Source organism: Urocitellus parryii, chromosome 2 (genome assembly GCF_045843805.1).
Source record: "Urocitellus parryii isolate mUroPar1 chromosome 2, mUroPar1.hap1, whole genome shotgun sequence".
In the NCBI taxonomy this organism is placed as follows: Eukaryota; Metazoa; Chordata; class Mammalia; order Rodentia; family Sciuridae; genus Urocitellus; species Urocitellus parryii.
The window spans coordinates 91,644,594-91,663,301 of record NC_135532.1 but is presented as its reverse complement, the minus strand read 5'-3'; the positions used below and the strand labels follow the sequence as shown (position 1 = coordinate 91,663,301).

Below are 18,708 nucleotides of genomic sequence, written 5' to 3'. Positions count from 1 at the left end.
TGGGATTTGAGCGAAATGGGAGTCCAAGGACGTGTGAGGGAAGCCAAGGCCGGGGCTTTGGATGACGGGGCCGGGGCCATGTATCGACGGCCCTGAATCTAAGAGGTACGCTGCAGAGAAAGTAATCTCTTGAGCCCCTCCTCGCCGCGTCTCTGGGGCCGACAGGAGGCGCCCGCGCCACTGCGTGGGTTGACACTCGGGGCGGGGCTGCGGAGGGCGGGCGCGCGCGCGCACGCACGCGTTGAGTGTCACGGGGCGTGGCGAGCACGGCGCGGCACTGCCGGGCCTGGTGTCCTAGCTCAGCAGTTCCCGCCGCGTACCTTGCACCGGCGCGGCCCAACTCGGCCCCATGTACCGTGCGCTGTACGCGTTCCGTTCGGCGGAGCCCAACGCGTTAGCGTTCGCCGCGGGCGAGACCTTCCTGGTCCTGGAGCGTAGCAGCGCGCACTGGTGGCTAGCGGCGCGGGCGCGCAGTGGCGAGACAGGCTACGTGCCGCCTGCCTACCTGCATCGCCTGCAGGTGAGTGCCCCTCCCCTGCCCGCTTTTGAGACTGGGCCCTTTCACAGGCTGGTAGAACCGACCCAGGGGCTCCAGATCCTTCAGGGCTCTAGGAGACGGGGAGTTTTGAGAACCTGACCCTGAGACCTAAGACCCATGAAGACTGGGACTTCTAGGGTCAGCAATCCCTGCAAGAGACTAGATAGACCCTTGACATCTTAGTCCAGACTTACCAAAAGCTTAAGCTACTAAAAGCTTAACTCTGGGACTGATACTCATTGGGACCCCAAATTCCCCATGCATATTCCCCAGTATGGAGACCTCCATCTGAATAGAATTCTACAGCTAGACTCAGAAACTCCAATCCAATTACCAAATTCCTGAGACCCCCCCCCCACACACACACCCTTAATATACTACTTCCCTGGATCTCTAGAATTCCTGCACTCTTCCTTCCCCACCCCCCACCTCCTCCACCTATTGGAGCCACTACCTTTACCACTGAGACCCTCTTCACCTCACTACTGAGATTGAGCCACCTTAGAATACCACTGGTTCGCCAACCATCCTCCAGGCCCTCAATCCCCTCCCATTTGAAACCTGGAGTCATGATCACTCCCATCTCCTAGGTGCCTCCCAAACCTTGGATCTCAGAGTATTTCACTTTCCTGTACTCAGTCACCCTCTAAACTCTTTTCAAGACACCCCTCCCCCTTTCTGAACACTCTCTGAACCAAGAACCAAGCTCTTGTTAACTCTAGCTGGCAATGCCTCCTCACAAGCTTCAGGCCCTGACTTAGACTTCCTCTGAAATTGAGGGAGCTTGTCCCTCCTGTCCCCAGCCAAGAATAGGGGCTGTTCCCATTGTAAGGAAATGAATTCTCCTGACTTCCCCTGGTCTGACCATGCCCCATTTTCTTTCAGTGTAGGTAGGCTGCAGTCCCAGTTCCTGTTCCCTCAAGAGTAGCCCTGTTGCAGGGACTAGGGTGTAGTGTCTCTGGCTGGTATGTTATGACCACAGTGGGAAGGAAGGTGCTGAGACACCTATCCTGTGTCAGACACTCCTGTCCTGTCCTAGTCTCTAGCCTTTAGGAAATAAACTGTGCCAGCCCAGTTCAAGACAGAAATAATGGGATAAATTTGGAAATGTCATCTGGTCTTACCAGAGAGGATGGGCCTTGGGCCTTAGAGGTTTTCTCACAGATGGGGTTGGTTGATTCCATCTAGCTATGCTTGTGGTGAGAATAGGGAGCCCTACTAGGTCTGGAGTGTGTCAGACTCAGCCTCTTTTGGAGATGGGATCTCATTGGAGGCCTCTGTGGAAGTCCTGCCTCTTCCCCACAGGGCATAGGTCAAGGGCTTGTAAAGCCTATGCCTGAGCCAGGACCAGTGGGACTGGTTGTTTGGGGAGAGCAGAGAGGCAACCATCTTCTCTGTCACTATCTCTCAGTTTCTTTCTGCATATTCCCTGTGTCTCAGTTTCCCTGACTGTGCATCTCTGTCTCATTCTGACTCTCCATTTGGGTGTTTTCCTTTCTTCCTCCAATTCTCCCAGTCTATTTCTGACTCTCAGTTTTCCTGCTTTATTTCCCTCTGCCTGCCTCTGAGTCTCTCTCTCTCTCTAGGTCTTACTTTCTCTGTGTTAGTGTGTTCTCTTTCTATTCCTCCTTCCTTCTCTTGTATACCTGTTCCCTGGTATGCCTCATGCCACCTCAGGGGCTTTGCTGACCTTTATGTCCATCTGTCTCCATCAGAGAAGTTTCCCAAACCCACTGTGAGGAGTTCTGTGGCTCCTATGTAGCCTGATGCACCATGTGTCTAGGGATAGGGAAGGGGTGGGGATAGCTGATCCCACACCACACTTATAACATGCAGTGACGTAGAACAGATTCCTGGGTTGTTAGGCATGACAACACAGGGCCTAGAGCAGGGTCTAGGCTCATTTCTAATGTCCTTCCTTTACCACAAACACAGAGCCACTTCCCAGGGCAGGTACAAAAAATTACTGGGACAGCTTGGGAGGATGAGGGCTGATAAGCAGGGATGGGGAGAGGAGGTTCCTTTGGTCTATTCTTTGCTCTCAGGTCCGTGAAGGTCTGTGTGAGGATAAGGCTGTTGTGGGGTGTGACCTTGGTTTTGTGAAGGGTCAGCAAGATCAGAATGACTTATTAAGGATTCCAGACACTGGAGGTTTCCTGCTTGGCATCTCAGTCTGGGGCTCTGAGCCAAGCCCAGGAATAGACTGTGTATATACTCCTGGTCACAAGCTGGGAACCCCTGGGCTATGGTTTTGCTTTAGGTTCATGGTTTTGAGGCATCTTAGCCAAGATCCTCAATATGTAAGCTGGTTTAGGGTCACCTGGTACCCCAGTTTGCTGAGTGGTGCAGTCTGAGAACCCCATTCCATAGTCCAGTTTTGGTCTCTGCTCTTGTCTGTCATTCTAGATTTCAGCTGTAGTGGTCCTCCACCTGGGTTCCATCCTGGGCCAAGTCTGGATTAAGTATCCCCACTTGAGCTCCAGGTTTAACTGATCACCACTACCCACTTTTAGGGCCTGGAACAGGATGTCCTCCAGGCCATTGACCGGGCCATTGAGGCCGTGCACAATACAGCCATGCGAGATGGTGGCAAGTACAGCCTGGAACAGCGTGGAGTCCTCCAGTGAGTGTGGGGAAGTGGGGGTGGATCCTCCCATGAGCATGGAAGGGTGGATCCTTAAGTGCGGATCAGAGATGTGTAGAGTCAGGATTGGGGATAGTATGGAATATCACAAAGTGGGGTAGGCAGTGTCAGAGATGGGGGTGTGAGAAGCCTGGGCTGTGGGGTCCCAGCATCCCACAGGGACCAGGAAAGGACTTTGGGAGTTGTAAGGTCTTCTTCCCCAAAACTCTCCCTGACCCTTTATTAGGAAGCTGATCTACCATCGGAAAGAGACCCTGTCTCGTAGAGGCCCCTCAGCCTCCAATGTTGCAGTTATGACCCCATCTACCAGTGACCATCATTTGGATACTGCTGCTGCTAGGCAACCCAATGGAGTGTGCCGAATTGGATTTGAAAGGCAGCACAGCCTGCCCAGTTCTGAGCATCTTGGGACAGATGGAGGCCTCTATCAGGTACATGGTGAGGGCATCCTGGAGAAGGTGGTGGGTGGAACTAAAGGCTTCATCCAGAGGCTCAAGGGGTCCACTTGGATCACTGATGCACCCAGAGTATATTCTTGCCCATGTCCAGAGCTTAGGGTCCCAGCCTCTAACCTGTCCCCACAAGATCTCTTTTCTGTCTTCCCAGATCCCACCACAGCCTCGCCGGGCAGCACCCACCACACCACCCCCACCTGTGAAACGCCGAGATCGTGAGGCATTGATAGTCTCAGGGAGTGGTGAGAAGGCAGGATTGGAGGAATTGGGGTGGGGTACACTTTGCTTGGAATGGTTGCTCTGTCAGAGAAGATAGGGCCTCCTTTTGGGGCAGGTGGGAGTTCTGGGCTTGGTAGAAACAGGGACTCTTAGAGAAACTGGGTCCTGTACTGGGGTGTGACCTTGGTCAGGGACAGGGACTCTGGGCTAGGATGGGTAGGGTCTCTCAGGAGGCTGCCCCAGTACAGCATCTACTCTCTGCTCACAGGTGGTCGTAACACCATGCCCTCTGGGGGTAGTTCTGTGTCCAGTGGTTCCTCAGTCGGCAGTACCTCCTTGGACACGCTCTATACAGGCTCCAGCCCCTCTGAGCTGGGTCCCAGTTACTCACCTACGCCCCCACCTGTGCCCCGTAGAGGCACCCACACCACTGTGTCGCAAGCCCAGCTTTCTCCCTCCAAGGAACCAGCCCCTGAACCCCCTGCAGAGGAGACGGCAGCTGGTACAACCTCAACCCCTGATGACCTGGAGGCCCTAAGATCTTTGAGCCTAGAGACCACAGAGGAGAAGGCTGAGGCTGAGACGGTTGTGCCGAGGACCATTGGGGCAGAGCTGATGGAACTTGTGCGGAGAAACACCGGCCTGAGCCATGAGTTATGCCGCGTGGCCATTGGCGTCATAGTGGGTCACATCCAGGCCTCCGTGCCAGCCAGTTCACCTGTTATGGAGCAGGTCCTCCTCTCACTGGTAGAGGGCAAGGTGAGGGTGGGCCAGGAGCCTCCTCATCTTCAGGCTACCCTGCCACCCCAACCTTGTCCCCACCCTCATACATTTGTCCAGCCTATAAGTGGAAGTATTTGTTGAGTTAAAGCTTTGGGCTTTCATTTTGTTGGGCGCTTGGGTCATTTGAGCTGACCCATGAAGGAGAAAGGGAGGAAGAACAGACTAGTCAGAGATTCAGTTTGGACAAGGGCCCTGAACAGGACTGAGCATGGCTCACAGGAGAAAGTAGAAGGCCAGCATGGCTAGAAAACAGGCAGTGAAGGAGCAGGTGGTATGGGAGGAGGTGAGATCTGGGGCAGGTGACAAATGAGACTAGATATGGATAGCCAGGAGTTCTCTCTGGCTACGTGGAAGTATGGACACAGGGCACTTGAATAAGAGAGAGTGAGGTGTGTGGGCATCATGGAACAGCAAGCCCCACCTTGCCAAGGCTATTGGTTAGGCACAGCACTGGGGCAGTGAGTCCAGACTACATCTTGGAGGCTAGATGAGGGAAAGGTTCCTTAAGTTCCTCCTACAGTTCTGGTTGTGGAGGAGGGAGTGAGAACTGTAGAGGAACTGGGTCCTGTACTGGGGGTACAGGGACTCTGGGCTAGGATCGGTGGGGATCTCTCAGAAGGCTGCCTCAGTACAGCATCTACTCTCTGGTGACACTGTGCTGGGCACAGCAACCAGTGCCTGGTTAAGGGTTTGAGGGAAATGTGAGAGGTGGGTCAATGACAGGCCTGGTGTCTCTGTGTGGAATGGGGGCATAGAGTGTCAGAGTCACATTCAGGCAATGACAGAGTCCATAAACCTTCTCATAGAAGGTATTTATCCAGGTGTAAGGTGAGAAGTTGTTAGAAAACCCCTAGACATGTCTCATGCAAAATCCTGTCCTAAGTGGTCATCGAGACCAAAGTTGAGCCCCCCTGCCTAGTGTAGGTAGTGCAGGACTTGAGCTCACAGACTGTAGGCCCACAGATCCAGATATTGGGGACTTCCTGGAGACAGACACTAGCAGGGAGTATACTGAGCTGCACCTCACCTTCTCTCCCCAGGATCTGAGCTCAGCCCTGCCCTCAGGGCAGGTCTGCCATGACCAGCAGAGACTGGAGGTGATCTTTGCAGACCTGGCTCGGCGGAAGGATGATGCCCAGCAGCGCAGCTGGGCCCTGTATGAGGACGAGGGTGTCATTCGCTGCTATCTGGAGGAGTTGCTGCATATTCTGGTGCGGGGTGGGGGCCCACATACGTTGCCCACCATGTGGAGCAGTGTCCCCCACCCTGCACCATCTCTCTTTAATGCCTATGAGTCTTCCCTGCACGTACATGCTTAATTCGCCCCCATGTGGCTGCACAGCTTGGCTCAAACTGGGTGACTCTCTTACTTCCTCCCTACAGACTGATGCAGACCCTGAAGTTTGCAAGAAAATGTGCAAGAGGAATGAGTTTGAGTCTGTCTTGGCCTTGGTGGCCTATTACCAAATGGTGTGTGCAAAACAGAAGGGAAGGGGCATGGAGGGATGTAGGTAGGGTTGGGGTTCCAGGAACTGAGCATGTAAGGTCCTCTGCCAGGAACACCGTGCGTCACTTCGGCTGCTGCTCCTGAAGTGCTTTGGTGCCATGTGCAGCCTAGATGCAGCCATCATCTCTACGCTTGTATCATCTGTGCTGCCTGTGGAGCTGGCACGGGACATGCAGACGGACACACAGGGTGAGGCAGGGGCAGGGGCTGTTTCTTACCATCTGGAAAGGGTTCACACCTTCTGCTGAGGGTCTCTGCCATCTTCGGGAACTCTGACTATTTACCTTCCCTCCATTAGACCACCAGAAGCTCTGTTACTCTGCTCTCGTCTTGGCCATGGTCTTCTCTATGGGGGAGGCAGTGCCCTATGCACACTATGGTAAGAATGCAAACATTTGACCAGTTGACCACAGGTTCTAGAGGTTGGACCCAGGGCCCAAAGGCCTGGGAACATGCAGACCACAGCCTGGTAGGGATTGAGTATCCCCAAGACTCAAAGACCAGGAAGCTGGGTAGTGTTGGGAAGGGATAGGACTGCAGACTTGTGTGCACTCCTCTTCCAGAACACCTGGGCACACCCTTTGCCCAGTTCCTGCTGAGCATTGTTGAGGATGGGCTACCCTCAGACACCACAGAGCAGCTGCCAGACCTCTGCATGAACCTGCTTCTGGCTCTCAACCTGCACCTTCCAGGTGAGGTTGGGTCTTAGCTGGGAGGGGGTTAACCAACGTGAAGCCTTTTAAGCTCTGCACCTGTGCTCTTGTCTATACCCATGTCCTTCCTTAGCTCCTGACCAGAACGTCATCATGGCTGCCCTGAGTACGCATACCAATGTCAAAATCTTCTCTGAGAAGCTGCTGTTGCTTCTGAACAGAGGGGGTAAGGGCCCACGAATCCGTGTGGGTACCCCTTTGATACCCTGTTACTCTATGACCCCTTGCTTTGACTCTTCTAACTCCTGGGGTGGTTCTGGGACCCTGGCAAGAATCATTCTGACCCCCATGACTCCTGCCTCCTAGATGACCCTGTGCGCATCTTCAAACATGAGCCACAGCCACCACATTCTATCCTGAAGTTCCTGCAGGATGTGTTCAGCAGCTCTGCCACGGCTTCTATCTTCTACCACACAGACATGATGGCACTCATTGACATCACTGTGCGGCATATTGCAGACCTGTCACCTGGTGACAAGGTGCCTGGTGATTACCACAATGAGGATGGTAGCTGAGTGGAATCTGAACCAAATGGGGGCGGGAACATAACATCAAATGGAAATAAGGAGATAGAGGGAAACATGGTGGTGGTGAAAACATGTCAGGTTTGAGATATGATGGATGTGGATCTGGCAAAGCTTGCTGAATTTATTTTGAGCAAATAGGTGAATTCAGTGCTGATTATTATTATGGGGAGAACTTTGGGAAGATAGAGTTGTGTTTTGAATAGGTCAAGATTAAGGAGCTACCTGCCAAACTGAGGGCATCAGGGATGCAGTGAGGAGCAAGTTGGAACCAGAGGGACGTTTTGGAGCTGTCCATGCAGAGATGTTATGGAAAACCTGCAGTGGTGAAGTCACCTAGGATATGAGATAGATGAGCAGGGTCAGCTGGAAGTTCAGGCTTCACCAGGGACAAGTAAGGAGAAACCCGGGAATAAAACCAAGTGAGCAGGGCCCCTAGTCACATGTTGGAAGGAAGGAGATCTGCTGTCTCCACACAGTCAGGAATCCAAGAGAGGGCTAAAAATTTGCCATTGAATTTGCCTCGTGGAGGTCAGGGGGTTGATTGACAAGTGGTGTTGATGGAGTGGGAGTATGAGTCTGAATGGAGAGTTTAAGAGAATTTGAAGTTATTGGGGAGTAAAAACAAGGAAGGATTAGAATGGAAACAACTCTCATAAAATTTTCTGTGAAGGGAACAGAAAAATGGGGGAGCAGGGGTAGTAGGGCTAGAGACACGTGATGTGAGTTCAGGGAGTGTTTTAAAGGTAGGAAGTACCAGTGCATGTGCTAAGTCAGAGGGGATGATCCAGTAAGCATTAAAAAATGGTGAACATGTTGGGGAGAGTGGGCCACTTCAGGAGGCAGGTAGATGAGTCAATGTCAAAATCTTCTCTGAGAAGCTGCTGTTGCTTCTGAACAGAGGGGTGTCCAGGATCACATGGACAGAAGCCACAGCAGGTGGAGACAGGTGAGATGTGGATGCTGAGAGCAAAAGACAAGGTCTTTTAAAAGATTGCTTCTGAGCTAAGCATAGTAATCCCAACTCCTTGAGTGACTGAGGCAGGAGAATCACAAGTTCAAGGCCAGCCTCAGTAACTTAGACTCTGTCTCAAAAAAATAAAAAGGGCTGGGGATGTATTTCAGAGGTAGAGTACCCTGGGTTCAATCCCCAGTAATGCAACAACAAAAATTATTGCTTCTGTTTTATTCATGAAGCACAAGTCCAGCTGGCCAGGCAGTTTAGGTTTGGAAGACCGAGAAGGTGTACAGTGATACACCTTCTATAAGGAGACCAAACACATCAAAGAAAAGCAGTGGGGTCTCCACTAGTGCCACATATCCTTTTGAGGTTTGTGATAGTGAGTGAAGTTCAGACCTGAAAACTACTGTACTTGTGTATTGCTTAGATACGGGCATTTTGGTGTGTAGGCACCTTGGTCTAACTCCCAGGATTAGGAATTAAGGTGATGCTGCCTAAAGGAGGTTTTGGTATCAATTTCTCTAATCAGAGATAATGAGGGATATCTCTGAGGGGAGGGGGAGAAAGTCAGGCCAATGGATTTGGAGTCTCAGAACAAGGAAGAGCTTGGATGTTAAATTACAGGGCTGATGGAATTGCTTAAGCTAGAGGTACTGGGAGTATGAGCTCAGGGGAGAAGCATTAGAGATGTTCAGGTTGTACATAGAAAGTAAGATATCCAGGTCTTGGAGATGGATTGGATATGAGGTATTTGGAAGATAGGAATCAAAAAGGATACCTGCATTTCAGGCCTGTGCTTCTAAATAGACAGTAGTGTTGTTTTATCTTACAATAAAGAACATGAGAAAGCCTTCAGCTTGGAGAGGATGGGGAAGATCTTCAGTTTGATGGTGAATATGTAGGTTTGAGTTTTTTGAGATGTTCAGGAGGTGACAAGCTTGCAATTGGATATTCTTGTCTGGTGCTTATAGAACAGGTCTAGGCAATAGGTAGAGGGTGGGTCCCTGTTTTAAGCTGTGAGATCTTCCAAGGAAGTAGAGGGATAGGGTGAGTATAAGAGGGCCTCCAACTGACAGACATGACACCTTGAGAGTTCGGCCTCTAAAGGATTGGCAGGACTTCCCTAGGCAGGCCACATTCTAGGACTCTCTGTGGCTGAGATGATTGATCTGTTCACTTTATTTAGCAATTGTTGAAGGCCAGATACATTTTGGGTGCTGGAAATGCAGGCCTTATGTTCAAATAGTGTAAGTTGGTCAGTAGCCTTGGAGTCCGTGGGGCAGTAGTAGCCAGTCCCTTTCTGGTGGTGGTTACAGTACCTTCTTGAGGTTCCTGAGCTGACCTGCTCTTCCCACAGCTGCGCATGGAATACCTCTCCCTGATGCATGCTGTGGTCCGCTCCACGCCCTACCTGCAGCACCGCCATCGGCTGCCTGACCTGCAGGCCACACTACGGCGCATCCTGGCTGAGGAGGAAGCCTCCCCCCAGTGCCAGATGGACCGCATGATTGTCCGAGAGATGTGCAAGGAATTCCCGGTGTTGGGGGAAGCCCCCAGCTAGCACCTTCCTTTTCCTCCTTCCCTGCAGCCCTGGTGAGGGTGCAGGGGACTCAGGGGAGAATGTTTTGCACTGTCATTGTGAGGGGATAAGGGGGTAGAAGGTTACCTGAGCAAGGCCCCCACCACTTGAAGTATAGCTAATGCAAGGGGCCAAATGTAGGGTTTGGGACCATTTTCTGGGAGTTAAACTGGGGCAGAGGAGATGTGCAAGCTGAAGCCCCTCTATCCCCTGGTAGGCTGCCTCTTCAGCATGCCCCCCACTCCATCCCATTCCCTTGTACACATGCAAAGTCCTGCTGCTGCTCCAAGCTGGGCCAGAGCCCCCATCCCCACCCCACCTGGTCTGGGTCCTGGGCCTCAGCAAGCCATGTCCTTGGGGTGACAGGAGGTACCTCCAACCAGCTCTGTTCTTTGCCTTAGCTTTGCAGTGAGTGCTGCTCATGTGCTCCCCTGATCCCCATAGGGGTTGTTGCCCCTTGCTTTCTACCCCCAGAGGCCTTGACCAAGTTGCTGCTTTGAAATCGGGATCTTGGAGACAAGCCATTTGTCCTAGAGCCTCATGGAACTGGATGATAGCTGAGAAAGCCAGTGACAGATTCTATTTTCTCTAAAAATGTAGACTGAAAAGCCATGTGTTTTTTCCTATGTGCTGCAGCTCACCTTTGGAAATAAATCACAGGCATCTGGAATTGGACTTCCCTCTATGATGCTAGGGTGGGAGAGGATGAGTGGGTGAGTGGGGTCTCAGGATCCATCACTCTAGTTTGCATTTATTTCTGCATCCTGAAGAGATGATAGGCCCTGTCAGGCCTGTCCTCTAAGACCTTGTGGGCTCTGTTTCAGCCTCCATTCCCTGAGTTTCCCTTTCACCTGGACCTAGTCACAGCCTTGTGCCTCTGGGTTCCATTTGGAAATGACTGCTTCCAGCCTTCACTTAACAGCGTCCTCTTTTCTCTGAAAGTCATACTTCTTCCTGTTTAAGCCCTCTTGTCCTACATAGTTGTTCTCAGGTGAAGAAGGCCCTCTCCCATATCCAGTCTCCCTGAATACATGACCATATCCAGCCCTATTTCCCTTTTCATTGAATCTACAATGCCCTCATTTTGGTAAGGCAAAAGAGTAGATTAACAGGGGTGGGATTTGCACTTCTGTTTTAGAGTGATGAGAGGCTAGAGTTTGACAAAAACTATTATTCTTCCTGGACTAACAAAAAGATTCTCATTGACAGTGAGCAAGGAAAGTCAGTACCCATAGGTAGACAGCAGGTGGCAGTGATTTTCATAATTTAATGTCAAAACAGCACAAAGCAGGCTTGGGATGGAATCTCAGCAAGCAGGTTCTCAGGAAGTTGAGGTAGGAATATATATTTGCTGGGAAACCCATGGGAGTACAGCACTGAAGGCTGCTGGAGAGATGACCTTCCTTAGGCATTGTTAGAATGCTAAGCACACAGGCTCTGGGGGTTACAACCTGGTTACTTGTCTTCATCCTGGAGATTTTCTACCTTCTCTTTCACATCCAATATCAATGACTTCCAATCATGACTCCTTTCTCAACTAGAGTGTTGAAGGCAGAGAACCATTCTGAAAAGAGTATAATACAGTAGAAAGCACAGGCCCTCAGGAAGCTGAGGCAGGAACCTCTGATGCACTTGTGATTACTCTGTACCCTGTCAACATGCACTTACCTTGTGGGAAGACCTGGGCTGTATTATACTGTCTATCCCAGTGCTTGCACCTAGGATGGACAAAGTATGGCCCCATGGCAGAATCCCTTGCCCATTTTTGCAGGATCATCTAAGGGACCCTTGCATGTGTTTGTAAGGGTTGCAGAAGTCCTAGCTGACAAGTTATATAAATGCTGGGTCTTGGTAACAAACATGCTCTGAAGAGTCCAAGGAGCCCAGGACTTCCTAAGCAAATACCCTAATGACAGTCTCACAAAATTACATCACAAAGGAAGATTATGATCAACTAGAGAATTCTTAGGGAATTTTCTGAGACAATATCTCTCAGGCTGCTTGAAAGGTTGGTAGAAGTAGAATGTGGCTAGGAGAGAGGGCAATGAGTGCACTTAAAGGGGAGTGTTTATGGGTAAAGTTGAAAAGATAATTCAAGAAGTTGCAAGAGGGGCAGGGTATATAATTCATCTGGTAAAATGCTTGCCTTGCATGCAAAAGGCCCTGGGTTCAAAAAAGAAGGTGTAGGTGGTTGCAAAGAAGTTTGGGGCTGACTTCTGGGTTAGAAATGAGTGCTTAAGAGTGCCGGCACTGTGTCTATTGACTGGACCCCAACTGCATATGTACAGCAACTCCAGGTGACCAAGAGATCACTTGCCTGTTCAGTCCCCAAAAGATAGACAGAGGATCCAAATAAATGAGAACAATTGTTGTTTTAGGAGGTGGGGTACTAGGGATTGAATTCAGGGGCCTGAACCACTGAGCCATATCGCCAGCTCTATTTTGTGTTTTATTTAGAGACAGGGTCTCACTGAGTCGATTAGTGCCTCACTGTTGCTGAGGCTGCCTTCATCCTTGATCCCAAGCTGCTGGGATTACAGGTGTGAGCCACTGTGCCAAGCCTTTTTTGGTTTTATTGAATAATATACTATTAAAAGATATTTAAAGAGTGACAATGAATTTAGAGTGCAAAATGCTGATATAACCACAATTTGAGCAAGGAAATAGAATGTTACAGTCTCCAAGCTCACTTAATCATTCAGTCACTGCTCCCTCCTTCCTGGAGTTAATCATAAATTTTGCCATGGAATCATACAGTATACAGTTTTTTTTTCATTACTGGGGATCAAATTCAGGGCCTAGTACATCATAGGCAAACACTCTACCACTAAGTTACACCCCCCAGCTTGGAATCAGGATAAAAACCCTTGTCTTGCTTCTGATATCCTTAAATATCTGAGATTCATCTGTCATAGTATTTGGTTGCAGTTTGTTCATTCCCAGTGCTCTTTTTTTTTTGAATTTTTAATATTTATTTTTTAGTTCTCGGCGGACACAACATCTTTGTTTGTATGTGATGCTCGCCAGGCGAGTGCGCTACCGCTTGAGCCACATCCCCAGCCCCTCATTCCCAGTGCTCTATGGACAGTATCCATATTTATCCATCCATTGTTGGTGACTTTTCAATTGTTTTCAATTTCTATTATAAATAGTGTTATAGACAGGCATGGTGGTGCATGCCTGTAATTCTAGTGGCTTGGGAGGCTGAGTTCAAAGCAGCTTCAGCAATGGGAGGCTGAACTACTCAATGAGACCCTGTCTCTAAATAAAATACAAAATAGGGCTGAGGATGTGGCTCAGTGGTTGAGTGCGCAGAGTTCAATCCCTGGTACTCATAAATAAATAAAGCTACGAGGAGCATTAGTGTACATGTTTTCTTGTAGCTCATATGCATTATTGGGGGGGCGCATATTACCAAGGGTAGAATTATAGGGTCACTGGCAGATACTTCTTTCTTTATGGTGCTGGGGATGGAATTCAGGACCTTTGGCATATTAGGCAGGTGGTCTACTACTGAGCTATACCACAGCCCATGTTTTCCAAATATTTCTAGCAATGTATTCTCCTCCTATCTTTCCCAAAACTTGTTATGGCTGGGCATGTTCAGTGGTAGAGCACTGCCTAACATATACAAGACCCTGAGTTCAATCCATAGCACCAACAAAAAAAAAAATTCACACACACGTATACAGATTATATATATATATACACATACACACACACACACACACACACAAATATATTTTCCCCCAAACTTGGTATTTCAGTCATTTTTATTTTAGCTATCCGTATGATACTGAGTGGTGTATATTTTTACAGTACTGGGGATTGAACCCTGGAGTTGTATATGCTAGTCAAGTGCTCTCACTGAGCTGCATGCCTAGCCCTTTTTATTTCTTATTTTGAGATAGTCTTGCTAAGTTGCTGAGGCTGACCTTGAACTTGTGATACATCTATTTTAGCCTCCTGAGTAGCTGGATTACAGGCATGGACCACCCTGCCCCACTGATATTTTTTTCTTTTGTAGTTCCCTGATGACTAAAGAATATGAGCACCTTTTCATTAGGTTTGGTTATTTAACATTTGGATATTTTCTTTTGAGATGTGCTTATTCAAATCTCTTGTCTGTATCTATTAGTTTTATCTTTCATTGACTTGTAATATGTATTCAGGATATGAGTCCTTAGGTTTTACATTTTATAATATCTCACTCTTTTATTTATTTATATATTGAGACAGGGAACAGAGTCTGTGATTTAGAATGTCTTAAACCCCTGAGCTCAAGTGATCCTCCTGCCCCAGCTTCTGGAGTAGCTGAAACTACTACCATTTGCCACTGTGCCAGGGTGTTTCCATTGTTAATGTTGACATTTGATAAAAGGAAGTTGTTAATTGTAATGTAATTGCGTTTATCAGTTTTTTTTCCTTTATAGTTAATACTTTTTTAAAAAAATCTTTATTAATTTATTTTTATGTGGTGCTGAGGATCGAACCCAGTACCTCACATGTGCTAGGCAAGCTCTATACCACTGAGCTACAACCCCAGCCCTACTTTTTTTTTTTTTAAATAAGGATTTGAACCCAGAGGCTATTTACCACTGAGTTACCTCCCTAGTCATTTTTATTTTCATCCAGGGTCTGTTAAGTTGCTGAGGGTCTCATTAAGTTGCTGAGATTGGCCTCAAACTTGAGATCCTTATGCCTCAGCCTCCTAAATTTCTGGGATTACAAGTGGGTGCTACCATACTTGGTTTAGTTAGTGCATTTTTTGTCCTTTAAAAAAAAATCCTTAAGTTATTGTTAGGATCTTCTCCTGCACTTCCTTCTTGCAGCTGTATAGTCTTTCCCTTTATATCTGGATGTCAAATCTATCTGGAATTGATTATGCAGTTGTTAGGAAGATAGTGATCTCATTTAATTTTTTTCTGTAGACATATCCAAATGGCCATTTACTGAAAAGTCCATCCTTTTCTTGTATTAATTTTATAGAGCCATCTTTGTCAAAATCAAAGTTTACACATATCTTTAGGCCTGTCCTTGGATTTCTTCCATTAGTGGACCCATCCCTCTGCCAGCACCCGACAGTCTTAGTTTCTGTTACTTTTTAAATCTTGTCTTGTTTTCCTTCTTTGGTCTTCTTCAAGACTGTCTTGGGAATTCCTGTCCTTATTTTTTAGAATCTAGTTTGTCAGTTTACACATACACAATCTGCTAGGATTATATTTGGAGTTGTATGAACTCAAACTTTGTAATTTGGGGAGAAATAGTACCTTTACAGTATTCAATCTTCCTATCTTTGAGGACAGTTTTCATTCCATTTTTTTAAATTTCTTTAAACAAGTTTTTATAGTTTTTTATGTATGTAGAGTCTTTACATATCTTTCATTGATTTACTCCTTGACATTTGATATTAATGCTATTGTAAATGGCATTTTAAAAAATTTTAAAGTTGATTTTCTGTTGCCAACATACAGAAATTACAACAAACTTTTCTTTCTTTTCTCCCTCTCTTTTTTTTTTCCATACTGGGAATTGAACCCAGGGAATCTTAACCACTGAGTCACATCCTAGCCCTTTTTATGTTTTGTTTTGAGACAGGGTCTCTAAGTTGCTTAGGGCCTCATTGAGTTACTGGGGCTGGCTTTGAACTTGTGATCTTTCTGCCTACAGTCTCTGGTACCACTGGGATTATATGTGTGGGCCATGGCAGCAGGCTAATTTTTTTTTAATGTTTAGATGTGATGTACCTTTATTTTATTCATTTATTTATATGCAGTGCTGAGAATCAAACCCAGTGCCTTATACATGTTAGGCAAGTGCTCTACCACTGAGCCCCAGCCCCAGCCTGACTAAGCTGATTTTTCTATATTGACTCTGTTCAACAACTTTCTAAACTCACTTTTAAGAATTTATTTGTAGGTTCTTTGGATTTTTATTGCATCCATAATTTGATCACAAATGTAAAATGAGGCCAATTATCAGGGTTATATATTTTTCTTTAGCAATGTTCTGCTGTGCCAGAAGTGAGGAATACATGAAGAGTCTATTTTAAGTAGAGGTTAAATTTTAGCCCAGCAAAGAGCTGGTAAGTTATAGTGCTGGGTTCTATTTGTGTGTGTGTGTCTGTGTGTGTGTGTGTGTGTGTGTGTGTGTGTGTGTGTGTGTGTCTGTGTGAGGATTGAACCCAGGGCATGCAATATTGTAAGGATTCTATAAGGCACTGAATTATATGAGGAGCTGAGAAGGCCACACCTTTACCTTCTTGGTCTTTTGCCTTTTGTCTACTTCCTCCACAGCAGCCTTAAATCTTGGTCTCCGGGACCTGGATGCACATTCTAGTTTGGAGCTGATACGAAAAGAATGAGGATGAACCATATAGGGGTCTTATTATTGCTCCTAGCAGGTAGGGGCAAGGCTGGACTTTGAGGCAGAGAGAGGAATTATCACTGACACTTGATTTTTGTCTTTTCATGGAGTGCATTGGGAGATGCCACCGGGGATGGGGCACAGAGATGAGTGCAGATGGGAGGACAAGGCCAGCAGGTGGCCTTCACAGAACAGGAGCCACAAAGGAGGAAAACAGTGGAGGCAGGTAGATCAGGGAGCAACATGGAGAGCCACCTGTAGTGGATACCACTGCTCAGAGGTGTCAAGGAGTGCTGCTGTTCACTAGGAGTACCCACAGAAGCCAGGACCAGCCGTGTTAGGTGATAGGGCAAGGCTTGATTTCCCTCAGCCACAGTCTCTGTGTGTCTCTGCACATTTGCCCACAGGGCCACCTTCCTCAAAGGCATTACTCAAGCATCTTCTGTGGGAAGCCTTCTCAAACCACCAAGGTGGCTCAAATGCACCAATTCTCAGGAACCCCTCCCTCTCCTCCCCACTGGCACTCCACCCCCCTCCTTCATCCTTCCTCGGTGTCAGGTTTTGTGCCCTCCAGTCACTACGCTGTGAACCCAAAGAGCAGTGGGCGCTATTAAAGCCATGTCTTGGTTCTAACTCCTCTGGTCCCTGCACATACTGGTCTTCATTCAGAGGAATTCTGCTTTCCTCTGCAGATGCTCCACCTCTGCGTGCACAAAACTGTAGGAACCTAGAGTGTGCAACCGGCACAGGCACGGAGCTCTGATCCTGGGGAAGGTGTTAGGACAGAACCGAGGTGGGGTGGTGGGGGGTAAGTAGTCAGAGCTGAAGCCCATTTACCAGCAGCCAAGTGGGGCGTTTGGAAGTTTAACCGGCTAGGTTCAGCCTCCCCGAAGTCTAAGAGAGAATGCTCTGATTGGTTGGTGATGATGTCATAGGAGGGTCAGAGGTCTTAAGGCCTTGAGTCCTTGGACAGTTTGAAGCAGGATCCACCGGTTGGGAAACCCGCACCCAGTAGAACGTTACCGAGTCCTGGCCCTGACCCTTTCCTTGGTGCCAAGATGCCGGCATGCTCTACATCTGGTACTGCAGCCCGTTATCGCTGCCATCTGTGGAGGCTGGTGGTATAGAGCCTCCCAGGTTCTCTCTCCCACCTAGCTTGGAACCCGCGAAGCCTCCTCCCCTTACAATGAGTCCGCCGTGAGGGGCGGGGCTTTCTATTGTGCCAATAGAAACAATGACTCTTTGATTGGAATGCTCTGCTTTTACCCCTACCTCAGCTGGTTTTCTGTGACGTCTGTTGCGCCGTGTCCAGCTATTGGCCAATCGAGACCCGCGTGTGCCAGGAGTTGGACCTCGTTGAGAGAGCTGGATTGAATCAGGACCCTGGAAAACTAAGCTTCCGTCATTTCCTTGAAGGGGTTAAGGAATGTGATCGTCGTAGGCGAGGGGCGGGGATCTGAGGAAGCTTGAGCTCACAGCTGTAGGGCAGCACTGGGCTCCACGTGGCATCCCAGAACACTCGGGACCTGTGTCCTGGAGAGTAAATGTAGCTTCCAGGGGAGGAACCCGAGCCCAGGAGATTGCTGAAGGCGGGCGAGACCGGGAAGCGTTTGACCTCTGCTCCTGGCTCAGGAGTGGCATCCTCAGTCCCTGTTACGCTGGGGCACTCCTAACAAGCAGTCGCGACGTATCTTATAAGTTAAACTTGGGATCAGATAGTTAAAGCTATTTATCGTTCAGGCTTCAGGGGCTCCAGGCAGCGGTCTGGCCTTCATCTCCCTTGCCCCAGGGTTCCACATGGTACCCCCGCCCATCTGTAAGAGCACTTTCTCACCATATCATGAGCACCGAATTTTCAGATCAAAATCGAACATGGGGTTCAGGAAGGGGACAAGAGATCCACAAGCAGAAGAAAGGCTAGAAAAAGGAGCCGGGATAGCGCCCTAGAGGAGAGAGGCGGGAGAGGGCGTCGGCCAGGAGCCGGGAGGGCGGACCTAACAACCATGAACCTCTGTGTTCTGTTCAGCACTGTGGGTAGCACTTGTGTCCTCAATAAAGATGGCGGCATCTGCTTCAACAGCCGGAGCTGCCATGCGCAACGGGTAGTACCACCAGGTTTGGGGCGTCGGGGCGGAGGTGGAGCGAACCATTGGGGCGTTCGGGAGCCATGTTGGTGCAGCGGGAGGCGGCAGCAGCGTCGGGGATGCTGTGGTGGGGACGGCGAAAGCCGGGGCCGTATGCCAAAGGGGCTCTGGCCGCGGAGTAGATGGTGCCCAGAAGGACGCAGCGGCGCGGAGCGACAGGCCGAGGGGCGGGGGGCCGGGGCGGCGGCAGGGGCCCGGGAGGGGGCCCGAGCGGCGGGGCGGGCCCATGGCCCGGACCAGGACGGGGGGTGGTGGAGGCCGTGCAAGGAGGACGG

At 49.0% G+C, this 18,708-nt stretch overlaps 1 protein-coding gene across 3 annotated transcripts; it reads left to right on the top strand.

The window, feature by feature from the left end:
• Positions 1-287: 287 nt before the first annotated feature.
• Nckipsd (NCK interacting protein with SH3 domain) lies at positions 288-10,575 on the top strand. 3 transcript variants are annotated; one of them, XM_026383833.2, is made up of 14 exons: positions 288-520; positions 3,052-3,161; positions 3,409-3,613; positions 3,789-3,879; positions 4,125-4,615; positions 5,680-5,850; positions 6,023-6,109; positions 6,197-6,335; positions 6,445-6,525; positions 6,710-6,838; positions 6,933-7,025; positions 7,166-7,338; positions 9,702-9,937; positions 10,398-10,575. In XM_026383833.2, exons 1-13 carry the CDS (start codon positions 350-352, stop codon positions 9,903-9,905), a joined length of 2,145 nt encoding a protein of 714 aa, XP_026239618.1. In that variant the 5' UTR covers positions 288-349; the 3' UTR covers positions 9,906-9,937; positions 10,398-10,575. The 3 variants fall into 3 exon arrangements, with proteins under 3 accessions (XP_026239618.1, XP_026239617.1, XP_026239619.1); XM_026383832.2 differs by having other exon boundaries at positions 9,702-10,575; XM_026383834.2 differs by lacking the exon at positions 10,398-10,575 and having other exon boundaries at positions 7,166-7,345; positions 9,702-9,863.
• Positions 10,576-18,708: the final 8,133 nt, after the last annotated feature.

Bases quoted from the DNA above. Each gene is read 5' to 3' on its own strand.
- Nckipsd (XM_026383833.2), top strand. From the start codon at position 350: ATGTACCGTGCGCTGTACGCGTTCCGTTCGGCGGAGCCCAACGCGTTA. The intron at 3,162-3,408 runs GTGAGTGTGGGG...ACCCTTTATTAG, and splicing joins GAACAGCGTGGAGTCCTCCA to GAAGCTGATCTACCATCGGA. The intron at 6,839-6,932 runs GTGAGGTTGGGT...GTCCTTCCTTAG, and splicing joins TCTCAACCTGCACCTTCCAG to CTCCTGACCAGAACGTCATC.